The sequence below is a fragment of the Phaethon aethereus genome, assembly GCF_964289735.1.
Source record: "Phaethon aethereus genome assembly, chromosome: 9".
NCBI classification, from domain to species: Eukaryota; Metazoa; Chordata; class Aves; order Phaethontiformes; family Phaethontidae; genus Phaethon; species Phaethon aethereus.
In genome coordinates this window covers 11,500,165-11,512,915 of record NC_138585.1, presented here as the reverse complement: position 1 = coordinate 11,512,915, position 12,751 = coordinate 11,500,165, and the positions used below count along the sequence as shown (strand labels likewise).

The 12,751-nt window shown below is 39.9% G+C and overlaps 1 protein-coding gene across 1 annotated transcript in view; it reads left to right on the top strand.

The window, feature by feature from the left end:
* Nucleotides 1–12,751, top strand: part of DNER (delta/notch like EGF repeat containing) — a gene marked incomplete at its 5' end in the record, with an annotated part of 131,776 nt that overhangs the window by 75,288 nt on the left and 43,737 nt on the right. Inside the window, one exon of the mRNA XM_082003707.1 lies at nt 3,835–3,980. Coding sequence (XP_081859833.1) covers nt 3,835–3,980 — 146 coding nt within the window. The remainder of the gene's footprint in view (nt 1–3,834; nt 3,981–12,751) is intronic.

Genomic DNA, 12,751 nt, shown 5'->3' with positions numbered 1-12,751 from the left:
GAATGTGGTGGAGAAATAGCATCACCGTATTCTGGGACCCTTTTTAGTTTTCCTACCGTTTTGACTTACTAATGCCCTTTGTGCCAGGGCTATATACTGCACAGGGAAGCTGTAGGTGCTTGATGTCTTTCAGAACTCCGTGGCTTTGCAAAATGTTGAAGTCGGCTACTGACCTCAAAAACTTTTGATGTGGGAAAGTGTTGAGAGAGAAAAAGAGAACAGATGGAAACTGGTAGACATCCCACTGCTGTCTCATTTCCTTGGGAAACTAGGCTAAAAATAAGTTGAAGACTTGCGGACTGATGCTTCATTGTGAGTGAGTGCCCAAACCCCTTGGCAGTCATTCTCTCTCAACCAAGAAACCTTTAGGTGAACTCAAAGACCTATACTTTTGTGACCAGCAACTTTAATGTCAGGGACTATTACCGTATTTATGCTGTAAAATTATAATCTGTTGTTTCAACTACAGGTGAATGTATGTTGGAATATATATACTGTGTGGAATATATATACTATATATATATATATATACTGTGTGGAATATACAGAGACATGCATTTGAGCCAATTGCAATAAGCAAGAGTGTTTGTGCGTGCAATAGCATTAAGTGCATACCAAGGATTAGTTACGATTCGTAGTTCAGTCTTTTGCCTTCCATTAGCATAATATGCAATAGGATAATATTCTTAGTTGGTGGCCTCTTAGCTTCAGTCTTCCTTATTTTGGCAGTCCACTATGGACCAGCTTGCTGACCTCAGTCTGCCGTGCATAGAAGGAAGGTGCTGTTCAGAAACGGGGCTTGCAAAGGAAGAAAATCAGTTTGTGTAGTCTAGAAAATCTACAGTCAGTTAATGTTGCAGTCGTGGTAATCTGAATGGCACGATATGATCTTGCTGAAAGCACCTGGACACAATGATGACATCTGTCATCTTTTATTTTTACTTTATTCCTTATTTTTCATTCTTAACTTTCTTCATGTGAGAGAAACAGGAGCATACGTACTGTGTGCTCCTAGGCATAAGTAGGTGAAGCTACCAGGGTGGAATGAGCTGTAGAGTATTTTACCACACGTACTACCAATGAAATCACACAGGCATTTCTCCGACTATCAAACGTACTCACATCGTGGTATGATTTATTAGGCGTTAAAATTGTTTCTGTAATATTACTGTAAATAGCTCAATTCTTCAACTTAAAATGCTCTGATGTCATTAGGTTTTAACTAGCTTTAGAAAACCAGCAGTGTTAAACTGAACAAAATTTACTTTTGATACAAACAGCTGTAGTGTTTTTCTCCAGACCTTAGATAAAGGGAGCTGTAAACATGCTTCTGAAATTATTCTTCTACCTAGAAGTTAAAAATAGAACTTAAAACTCACTCTAGTTCAGTGGCTGCTGTGGGAATTAGAGAGGGAATTAATTGAAGTGCTATGACCTGAGTTAAGCAGAGAGTCATATTTAAATGATCAGACAAGCTAGATTTAAAACCTAGAGATCTCAGAAAGATGCATGCAACTTCTACAGAGTGAAAATAAATAGCCATGTTTTTATTTTTCTAGTCTTTGTAAATTGGATGATATAATTATAAATTACAGGAAAATACATGGCATACCAGTGAGAATAATGATTTTTTTCACTGGTTTGCCTGGCGGCTCTTGATATGAAAATAGTAACAAGATTGAAAGTACAAAGAAAGTTGATTTAGTATTCCTTTAGGGAACTGTCCTGAAGAATATGTAACGATGTGCTTCAGACAAGCAAATGTGAACCCAAAGACGTTTTCTAAATATCACGTTCTTCCAAGCATTCACATATAATTGCACGACTGCCAGTGACAATCACATTCAATTGTTAAAGGAAATAATTCTGGCTGCGTCTTTGAACAGATGGGTAAAAACAGGGTGTGTATTAAGGCCAGAATAAATTGGCTTGCTTTGAAGAGGTCAGCAGATTACAATAATCTTCACTAGCCAAAACAGACCATTAGACATTTGGAACTATCCCCAATACTTTTTTTTTTTTTTTTAATTTGATCTTTTAGAATGTTTAGCTAACTTGAGGCTATGCTCAAGCTGATGACATCTGTGTTGGACATGAGATTTTCCTGCTTTGAAGGTATGGTTTAGGGATCATAGTTTCTAGCATAAACAACTAATTGTTCAAAGGATGCAGCATTTTAAACAGTGAAATCTAAAAATGAAGAACAAAGAATGGAAGTCTCCCATAAGATTTTCTATGGAATTTGTAGAATTAGTCATGCTTGACACTTTCATATGCAGAATGTGAGTAATGTTTAGCAGCTGTTATGGAAAGAGAATTCACTTGAAGTTCAGAGTGTTTCATGAAACTTTGGTTTATTACTGTTCATTATAAACATTATCTTGTCCTAATTTTTTTCTACTTGACTAAATACTGTGCTATCTTCAGTCTATAGTGAAGAAGCTAGACTGCATCTTTGAAGTTCCTTTGTGGTTTAGGCTGTAAGTGGGTTCTAGACTATTAGAAAAAACATTCTATGTCATACACTTCCTGCATCCATTTACAGTAATTCTTTTTAAAATTAAGAATGTTTAGATCTTAAAAAGCATCAATTTTTACTTAAATTCTCTCTCTATTAATTTCTAAAGAAAAGCATAATCCTGCAATGGTTCTACGTCTGTAACTTTCCATACTGATACTACAAACAGTCTTAGACCCTTAGGCGTCTACGTACATTAAGGATAGTGAAGTCAAATGTAAGTTGAACAATTCATGGAATGATCTTTGGGTTTTTTTATGCATATATTCTGCATACAGTATATACACTACACCAAACCCACACTTTTTATGTCACTGCACGTTTATTCTGCAACAAGCTCCCAGAACAAAACAGCTAACTGATGCCACACATGGATGGGCTGTAACCCAGGAGTCTAATCACTGTGGTGGGACAGTGCAGTTTGAGCACAAGTGAAGTATACGAGCAGACTATATGTATTTTGACATGAATTCTGACTTAACTGTGTATGTCATATGCTGTGTATGTGCCTCATTTTATCTTTCCTGCTGTCCCTTATTTTATTTCCTAGGTACATCTGTTAGAAATATGGGTGATAGGGATGTTGTAATGCTCCAGTCTGCTTTAATATCTTCCAATCAACTATTTTTTTAATTCCATGCAATTACAGGTACTAGACAGAGATTAATGAATTTTTGTCTTCCTTGTCAGATGTTCCCATTTTCGTGTTTTGTTCATCTATACATAGTATATCACCTTACGGAGTGATCAGATCAAATATTGAATAATATTTCTATTGCAAATATACAAAGAAATGCTGTCAAGCTGTGTATGTCTGCTCTTGCAAACTTCGTAAGAAATGCAGCCAAAGGGCCTGTCCATCTGTTAACCAGTGTAACGCAGTTTATAATCTGTATGCTTTTGAGCTCTGAAGTAACTTTCAGAAATTAATTTATACATTTTTCCCCACTTAATTTGATTTTAATATTCCTTGTAATTAAAAAACTTAAGGAAATACATTTTAAACTTATCAAAAAGCAGGAAAATGCATTTGATTATTAGAGACCTAAAAAATGAAAGCAGATTAGAACTCTGGATGTAGATCTGTTTTACCAGCCTGCCTTCTTTTTGTTAATCAATGTAATGAGTGTTTGTTTCCAAGCTATATTCTAATTTGTATTTACATGCATTAAATTTAGATAGGTGTGGATGAAATACGAGCAATGATATTCTTAGGTGACAGTTTCTTTCAATTCAGTTTTATTTATTTGTCTAGCAGTAGAGCATTAATATGTATTAGCATATTTTCTGATGTAATAAGAAATTTTTTTTTTAAGGTTTTTTGAATGATTCCGTTACAAAATGCATTGTGGCTCTACGCTTGACTGTGATAGTGAAAGCCAGTACCTGCCTGCCTGTGGGAAGCCATTCAGATAACATCCAGTGTTCAGGGAAAGGAAGATGTATCACCAAACCAGATGAGGTAAGGTGAATTTATCAAAACCTTCCTGTAGTGTGGAAATTCCATGAAAACATAAATGCAGGATAAATTGTACTTGGTTGTCTGAGTGCGTGCATACCCTGCTGCTGTGTAACAGGCTTCAAAAGCTCACAGATGTTACTAAATAATAATAATGTATTTATTTTCTATCCTAAAAATCAAGCACTTAAAAGTAAGAAAATGACTGATAGGAGATGCAAAGATTCATACCCTGCCCTGGCAATAAAAACAATTATTCAAATGAGGTATAAGATAATGCGTACTGCATCTTACTGTCACTATACAAGGGTATTTCTTTGTGAGATGAGGAGCGTGTGGTGGGCACTTGGGATCCCCAATCTCCAGACCAGTGTGTTCCAGTTTGTGAGGTCTTCAACTTTCTTTTGGTTTTAGGCCTGATTTAACCTACTACTTATCTCTCCACTTCTCAGTAGTTGCTTGCTTAGAAATCACTGCTCAGTGCAATGGAATTGTCTGAGCATAATCATGAGGAGAAACAGAATGGAGTAATTGGATAATGTTTGCAAGTTTTCCTGTACGGCTTTCTCCTTTACATAATAGTACATTGAGAGATTACAATGACGACAACAATTCCACTGGCCACTGAATTTTTTATGCAATCTAGTAACACAAGAAAATAAGAACCAAACATGTTAAATTTACTGCCTGTATACTGCTTGTACAAAACCAGACTGGCCTTCTGTGAATGAGATCCTGTATTCTTTGTTACCTTCTATACGTGTTGATTTTATTTCATGGATTAAAAGTCATTTACAGCACAAATATGCACAGTTAATATTTAGTTTTATTAATATTCATTTGTGAGATAAAAGCAATAGTAACTGTTGAGTAAATATTAACAGCTGTGAGCCTGCTGTGAGAACAGAAAATTTGGCATGTTTAGGGAATTCACTGTTAGTTCATCTGCTACCATTTTCTGATTTAAATTCTCAATAAGCATGTTTGATAGAAAAATGACTTTTTGAATTGTAACAACAATAATTAAATTGCTACAGTAATCTGTATATACATGGCAGTGCTAACATCTGGAAGAATTAAGCATCTACTTTATTTCTCAAAAATGAAATTTTAAAATGCTTGAGGTAATGTGTGAACACGTTTATTGCAAGATGTGTTTAGAAGTAAGTGCTACTCTATCATACCACCTGGCTGGTATCCAAATAAATTATTCATTCAGAGTGTCCTATTTCGTAGTCCAGTTTAGATTTTCTTCTTTACTATACTTAACATTTTTATTTTACAAATTCAGCATCTTGAATTTGATTTATGTAAATAATATGTTCAAATTTACTATATATAACAGCATATCAAAATGTCATCTTTCAACGTTTCTTGTCAAGTTGGGAGTTAAAGCCTTTGATAAATAATCTTACTTTCAATTTTTTTTGTGTTGTTCATCCATTTTTATGACTCTTATCTTTTCTACTATTGCATGTCATATGTCACAAAATACTTCCTGTATCTATGCAGAAGCATTAATGCTTTTCTGTATTAAGGAAAATGCATATATGGCCTTTAATAATTATTCATGTTTTATAAATCTTTGAGACATGGCAAGTGAAATGAAATAATCTTTAAAAAGAAAGACAAATTGGCTTCATGGCAAGAAAGAGGAGCTATTATGTCACCCTGAAAAAGAGAAAGCAGTACTTCTATGTCCCCACCTGTAATCTTGACATTGAAAGTTTTATATGTTAAAACTAGAACTCTTAGTGATAAACGACCCACCTTCATGCACAAGTGGTGTGTTGCTTTCCCTGCAAAATGAATAGAAAAATTTCACAGAATCACAGAATCACTAAGGTTGGAAAGGACTTTCAAGATCATCAAGTCCAACCTTTACCCAACACCACCATGCCCACTAAACTATGTCCTGAAACACATCTACACATTCTTTGAACAGTTTCAGAGATGGTGACTCCGTGACTCCACCACCTCCCTGGGCAGCCTGTTCCAATGCTTGACCACTCTCTCACTGAAGAAATTTTTCCTAATATCCAATCTAAACCTCCTCTGGCGCAACTTGAGGCCATTTTCTCTTGTCCTGTCACTACTTGTCATTACTTGGGAGAAGAGACCAACATCCATGTCGCCACAACCCCCTTTCAAGTAGTTGTAGAGAGTGATAGATGTAGATGTAGATGTCTCCCCTCAGCCTCCTCTTCTCCAGACTGAACAACCCCAGTTCCCTCAGCATAAGACTTGTGCTCCAGAAGCCTCACCAGCTTCATTGCCCTTCTTTGGACACGCTCAAGCACCTCAGCATCCTTCTTGTAGTGAGGGGCCCAAAACTGAACACAGGATTCAAGGTGCGGCCTCACCAGTGCCAAGTCCAGGGGCACAATCACTTCCCTACTCCTGCTGGCCACACTATTTCTGATACAGGCCAGGATGCTGTTGGCCTTCTTGGCCACCTGGGCACACTGCTGGCTCATGTTCAGCCGGCTGTCGACCAGCACCCCCAGGTCCTTTTCCACCGGGCTGCTCTCCAGCCACTCCTCCCCAAGCCTGTAGCATTGCATGGGGTTGTTGTGGCCAAAGTGCAGGACCCGGCACTTGGCCTTATTAAACCTCATACAGTTGACCTCAGCCCATTGATCCAGCCTGTCCAGATCCCTCTGCAGAGCCCTCCTACCCTCCCGCAGATCAACACTCCCACGCAGCTTGGTGTCATCTGCAAACTTACTGAGGGAGCACTCGATCCCCTCATCCAGATCATCGATAAAGATATTGAACAAGACCGGCCCCAGAACCGAGCCCTGGGGAACACCACTTGTGACTGGCCACCAGCTGGATTTAACGCCATTCACCACAACTCTCTGGGCTCGGCCGTCCAGCCAGTTCTTTACCCAGCAAAGAGTAAACCCATCCAAGCCACGAGCCGCCAGTTTCTCCAGGAGAATGTTGTGGGAGACGCTGTCAAAGGCTTTACTAAAGTCCAGGTAGTCAACGTCCACAGTCTTTTCCTCATCCACTAGGCGGGTCACCTGGTCATAGAAGGAAATCAGGTTGGTCAAGCAGGAGCTGCCTTTCGTGAACCCATGCTGGCTGGGCCTGATCCCTTGGTTGTCCTGCACATGCCCTGTGAGCACTCTCAAGATGAACCGCTCCATGATCTCCCCCAGTACGGAGGTCAGGCTGACAGGCCTGTAGTTCCCGGGATCCTCCTCCCTGCCTTTCTTGTAGATGGGCGTCACATTGGCAAGCCTCCAGTCTTCTGGGACCTCCCCTGTTAACCACAACTGCTGATAAATGATGGAGAGTGGCTTGGCAAGCTCCTCCATCAGCACCCTCAGTACTCTTGGGTGGATCCCATCAGGCCCCATAGACTTGTGGGTGTCCAGGTGGCTTAACAAGTCCTTAACTGTTTCCTGCTGGATTATGAGGAGTTTATTGTGCTCTCCATCCCCATCTTCCAGCTCAGGGGGCTGAATACCCTGTGGATACATGGACTGGCTATTAAAGGCTGAGGCAAAGAAGGCATTAAGTACCTCAACCTTGTCCTCATCCTTGGAGACAATGTTCCCCGCCATATCCAGTAAGGGATGGAGATTCTTCTTGCCTCTCTTTTTGTTGTTAATATATTTGTAGAAGCATTTTTTGTTATCCTTTACAACTGGCCAGATTGAGCTCTAGCTGGGCTTTTGCCTTTCTAATTATGTCCCTGCTTGACCTAACAAGATCCTTGTACTCTTCTTGAGTGCCTTCCCCTTATTCCAGAGGTGATAACCTTTCCTCTTTTCCCTGAGTCCCAGCAAAATCTCCCTGTTCAGCCAGGCTGCCTTCCCCGCCAGCTTTTCTTACGGCACATGGGGACCGCCTGCTCCTGCGCCTTTAAGATTTCCTTCTTGAAGACTGTCCAGCCTTCCTGGACCCCTTTGTCCTTCAGGACTGTCTCCCAAGGGACTCTCTCAATCAGTGACCTGAAGAGGCCAAAGTCTGCCCTCCGGAAGTCCATGGTAGCAGTTTTGCTGACAATTTGGGATAGTTCATATCTTTCCACATATTCTTTCTTTGAACTTAAGAGTAGTAACAGGAAAATTTATTAAGGTAGTGTTTTTGATGTAACATGCACTAGGCTGTAGTTGACTGACACACCTGTGGCTGAGGCTGTGTGGGACAGAAATCATGAAGTCCATTTCTGAAGAGGCATCTATCAATTTGTGGTAGTCGGAGAACTGGAATTAGCAGGATTGTCAATATCTCATCTTCAAATAAAATTTTAACTTCAGAAATGGAATTGCATTTATTTTCACTGTCACAAATGGCTTCTGAATTTTCTAGGACTTGAAGAAATGAGAAATGTCACCACTGATGCTCTTGAGAGCCATCAAACCTATGCCAGGTAGCCTGCTGGGCTGGGGTAGCTCACTAAAACTTCAGGTACAGTGTTTCCAAATGTAGACAATTTATGTCCAGGTTCCTACTCTAGGGAGAATAAATATGTCATGTCTGTTCGTCCATAGCATTTTAAAAAATCTGTCAGTTTTTCTTATGCTTTAGCCTATTAGTTGCACGATAGAACTTCAGCCAGGAATCCAATTCAGGCTCAGCATAAGCAACATAGGTGAAAACAGAAAGTGCATATTTCATTAAGCAGGGTGGTTTTGCCATTGTTTAACTCTGTTAGGTGAGGTATGCCCTAAAACGTCTTGGTGATTTCCCTAACGATGGAGTAAACAGCCAAAATTACATGCTTGACATGTACCAACCGTTGTGTCAGTTTCCCGCAGGGCGCGTCTTCTGCACCTCCTTTTGCAGAACTGAGACTTCAATTTTCTTTAGGTTTACAACATGCTCTTTGTGATTTGCTGTTTGTTTTTTATCTATAATTCATTCTGTTTTGCACAGTCTAGTCTTGCAGGATGCAAAGCGACTTCTTAAGAGAAAGCTTATTTGTGGTATTAGGCCTTCTGAGCAGAGAGCTCTGCTGGCTTGTAGTCATTGCTTCCAGCGCCAAGAAGATTAACGATTGTCTTTGTGTTTTTATGTACTTCATAGTTTTATTCCAAATCTAGTTTAATGTAAAAGAATGTAGTAACACATCTGCTTAATGGGAAAGTTAAATGTAATTAACAATCTGCAGTGGTAGAAGTGCAGTGGCATACTGTTATCTATGGAGCACGTAAAACTATAAACAAATGAATTCTGGTCTAACCTGGAAGTCTTGGCCAGTTTTTACTCATTCCTTACTGATATGTAACTTAGCTTCTACTCAGATAGATGTTTTTTATCGAGTGTGGGTATGAAACAGAAAGCTTCTAATGGAAGAGTTTCTTTTTCAATTATTTTTGCTTTTGAAAGGAACATAAAATTCACCACTTCCAAGTTCCATGAAGTGAGGTGATGCTGAGTCAAAGTAATGCCTTTTCCTTCCTTTGTATGAACTTTGTACCACTGCTTTGCTGCCATGCTTGCCATTCTTCCACAGTGGAAGCGGGAATGTGTCAGAAGGATAATACTCATCTTGGCATCATCACAATATAAATACCACTTTGACATTTATATACTCAGCTTTACACCAGAATAAGTTGTTGTCAAACCAGTTAGCTGTGAGTGGAAGAGAAAAATCTTGGTATTAACCCAAGGAATGAGATTTGTTTGGTGTGACTTTCTGATTCCGTGTAGGATTTTAAAGTGAACTTTGGCCATCCGTTGCATTTGAGAGCCACAATTTTGCTTACACATGGGGATAAAATGATTTCTTTTACTGATTGCTCTGTTCTGTAACTTCGGCTCTCCCATGTAAAATATGGAAGAGCTGACTGTGTAAATATGAATTTTTATTGCTAGAATTAGAACCCTTGAGATTTACACAAAAATAACTGGCCTCTGCCTGCACTGAGAAATAACGTATTGAACTGAATAGTGATATTCCCATGTCTTCTATATGGGCTAGAAGCTTTGGGGTAGATCCACTGGATTATATTTATAGAAAGGCTAATTAAAAAAAAGCCTCATGTATACCTAAAGGCATGCTTTCCTGCATATGGACTTAGTTTCCAAAGTATAATATACTCCTAAATACAAAATACGTAATTATCATACAGCAGTGTTTTGCTCAAATATTATAGCAACTCACTGTGAGTTGTAATAAATATTAAAAGTTTTTGTCAGCAAGAGAACAAGTAGACATTTGTTTTGTTCTGGTCATCTTAACAGCTTCTTCAGTTTAAAAAAAAGAAGAAAAGACATGACCTTTTATGGTCTCGCTAGTCTGAAATTTATAATTTGATGAGTACATTATTACTCTTACTTAAAATAGGAAAAAAAGTACTATATTCCAACTACATTTTATAATATGATACTTAGGGACAATTGGATTGGGTCATAGCAAATTATTTTAAAGAAATTATTTTATTGCCATCCAAATTGATGTATGATAGATTTACACTCCCATAATCAAGTAAAATGCACAGATGAACTGTCTATTGATAGGAGATGGTTTTGGAATTTTTGGATGGTGACTTCAATACTAGCATTATGGTAGTGGTTCTTCTTGACTTAGTTTTCCTTCAATATGCTAGTACCTGTCATCTATTCAGGAAAAAAATTAATAGTATAATTTTGGAAAAGAGAAGATGACATGCCTAATAAAACCTATGACACCTTATCTTCTCTACAGAATAACTTGCATGCATCTCAGAACTGTTATTTATCATTAGACATTTCACAGAATCACAGAATCGCTAAGGTTGGAAAGGACCTTCAAGATAGTCAAGTCCAACCATTAATCCAGCGCCACCATGTCACCTAAACCATGTCCCGAAGCACCACATCCACACATTTTTTTAAACACTTCCAGAGATGGCGACTCCACCACCTCCCTGGGAAGCCTGTTCCAATGCCTGACCACTCTCTCACTGAAGAAATTTTTCCTAATATCCAGTCTAAACCTCCCCTGGCGCAACTTGAGGCCATTTCCTCTTGTCCTATCACTAGTTACTCGGGAGAAGAGACCAACACCCTCGTCGCCACAACCCCCTTTCAGGTAGTTGTAGAGAGCGATAAGGTCTCCCCTCAGCCTCCTCTTCTCCAGACTGAACAACCCCAGTTCCCTCAGCCGCTCCTCATCAGACTTGTGCTCCAGAAGCCTCACCAGCTTCGTTGCCCTTCTCTGGACACGCTCCAGCACCTCAACATCCTTCTTGTAGTGAGGGGCCCAAAACTGAACACAGGATTCAAGGTGCGGCCTCACCAGTGCCAAGTACAGGGGCACAATCACTTCCCTACTCCTGCTGGCCACACTATTTCTGATACAGGCCAGGACGCTGTTGGCCTTCTTGGCCACCTGGGCACACTGCCGGCTCATGTTCAGCTGGCTGTCAACCAGCACCCCCAGGTCCCTTTCCGCCGGGCTGCTCTCCAGCCACTCCTCCCCAAGCCTGTAGCGTTGCATGGGGTTGTTGTGACCCAAGTGCAGGACCCGGCACTTGGCCTTATTAAACCTCATACAGTTGACCTCAGCCCATCGATCCAGCCTGTCCAGATCCCTCTGCAGAGCCCTCCTACCCTCCAGCAGATCAACACTCCCACCCAACTTGGTGTCATCTGCAAACTTACTGAGGGAGCACTCAATCCCCTCATCCAGATCATCGACAAAGATATTGAACAAGACCGGCCCCAGAACCGAGCCCTGGGGAACACCACTTGTGACTGGCCACCAGCCGGATTTAACACCGTTCACCACAACTCTCTGGGCTCAGCCATCCAGCCAGTTCCTCACCCAGCGAAGAGTAAACCTGTCTAAGCCACAAGCCGCCAGTTTCTCCAGGATTTCATGTGTTACAATGTTTTTCTGCTTTCAAAACCCATTTTGTTAACTACGCTTTATGGTAAATTGATCCCTATCACTCTTTGTGTCTGTGTGGACAGTACAGACATTCCCTTCCTCTCCAATGAATGGTTTGGATAGTCATGTACTTTGCATCTTACTCTCAGGTCTATCATAAAAGAACCATGAACCTGAGCCTACCTATAAAAAGTGGTCTCTCTCTGTTCTGACAGAGTTAACTTTGATGGGATGTTATACTTCTTGGCTCTCTTGCTTAGGGATGTCTTTAGCATCAGATAGATGTAGATAAGCCTGTTCTCATTTTCAGTGCATATGCGAGGACCAGAAACACATGTAAATGAGATCAAGACTCTGATCTCTTCAGACAGGGTACAGAATCTAGGTACGGTGTCTATATCTTTCCCTGTGCTCTATTTATGTCCATTTTAAAGAAAAAATGCCATTTTTCATAGTATGGTATCTCACTTTGTTCATGCAGAACAGGTGAGTTATTAAGACAGGCAGCAACCTTGACTTCGTATTAAGTCTAAACTCGAAAGCCTATTCCAGGAATGATAACAAACATTTTAAGTCAATAACATAATCTAGTACCAGTAAGAGTTAGAACAGCTGTGAAGGATGCTGCGGGCATCGTGTTTATGTGCACTCTTTTACCTGGGTTCTGATCCTATATATGCTGGTACTGCATGACTCAGATGATGTGAGATGTTGAGGACAACACTAACTTTGAACTGTTGTCTTTAGGGACCAAAGTGATCCCCGTGCTGATGTGTTTTCCACCAGTGCTATGTGGAAACGTGGAAATACTTACTGTGTATTTAGTTAATTGTTTAGTTCTTAAATAAAAGTGATTATCTGTTTCACTCTGTTAGCCACTTCCCTGTGTAGCTCATATGAATTATCTTCAGAGTAAGTTACTGTGCCATGTGATTATAAT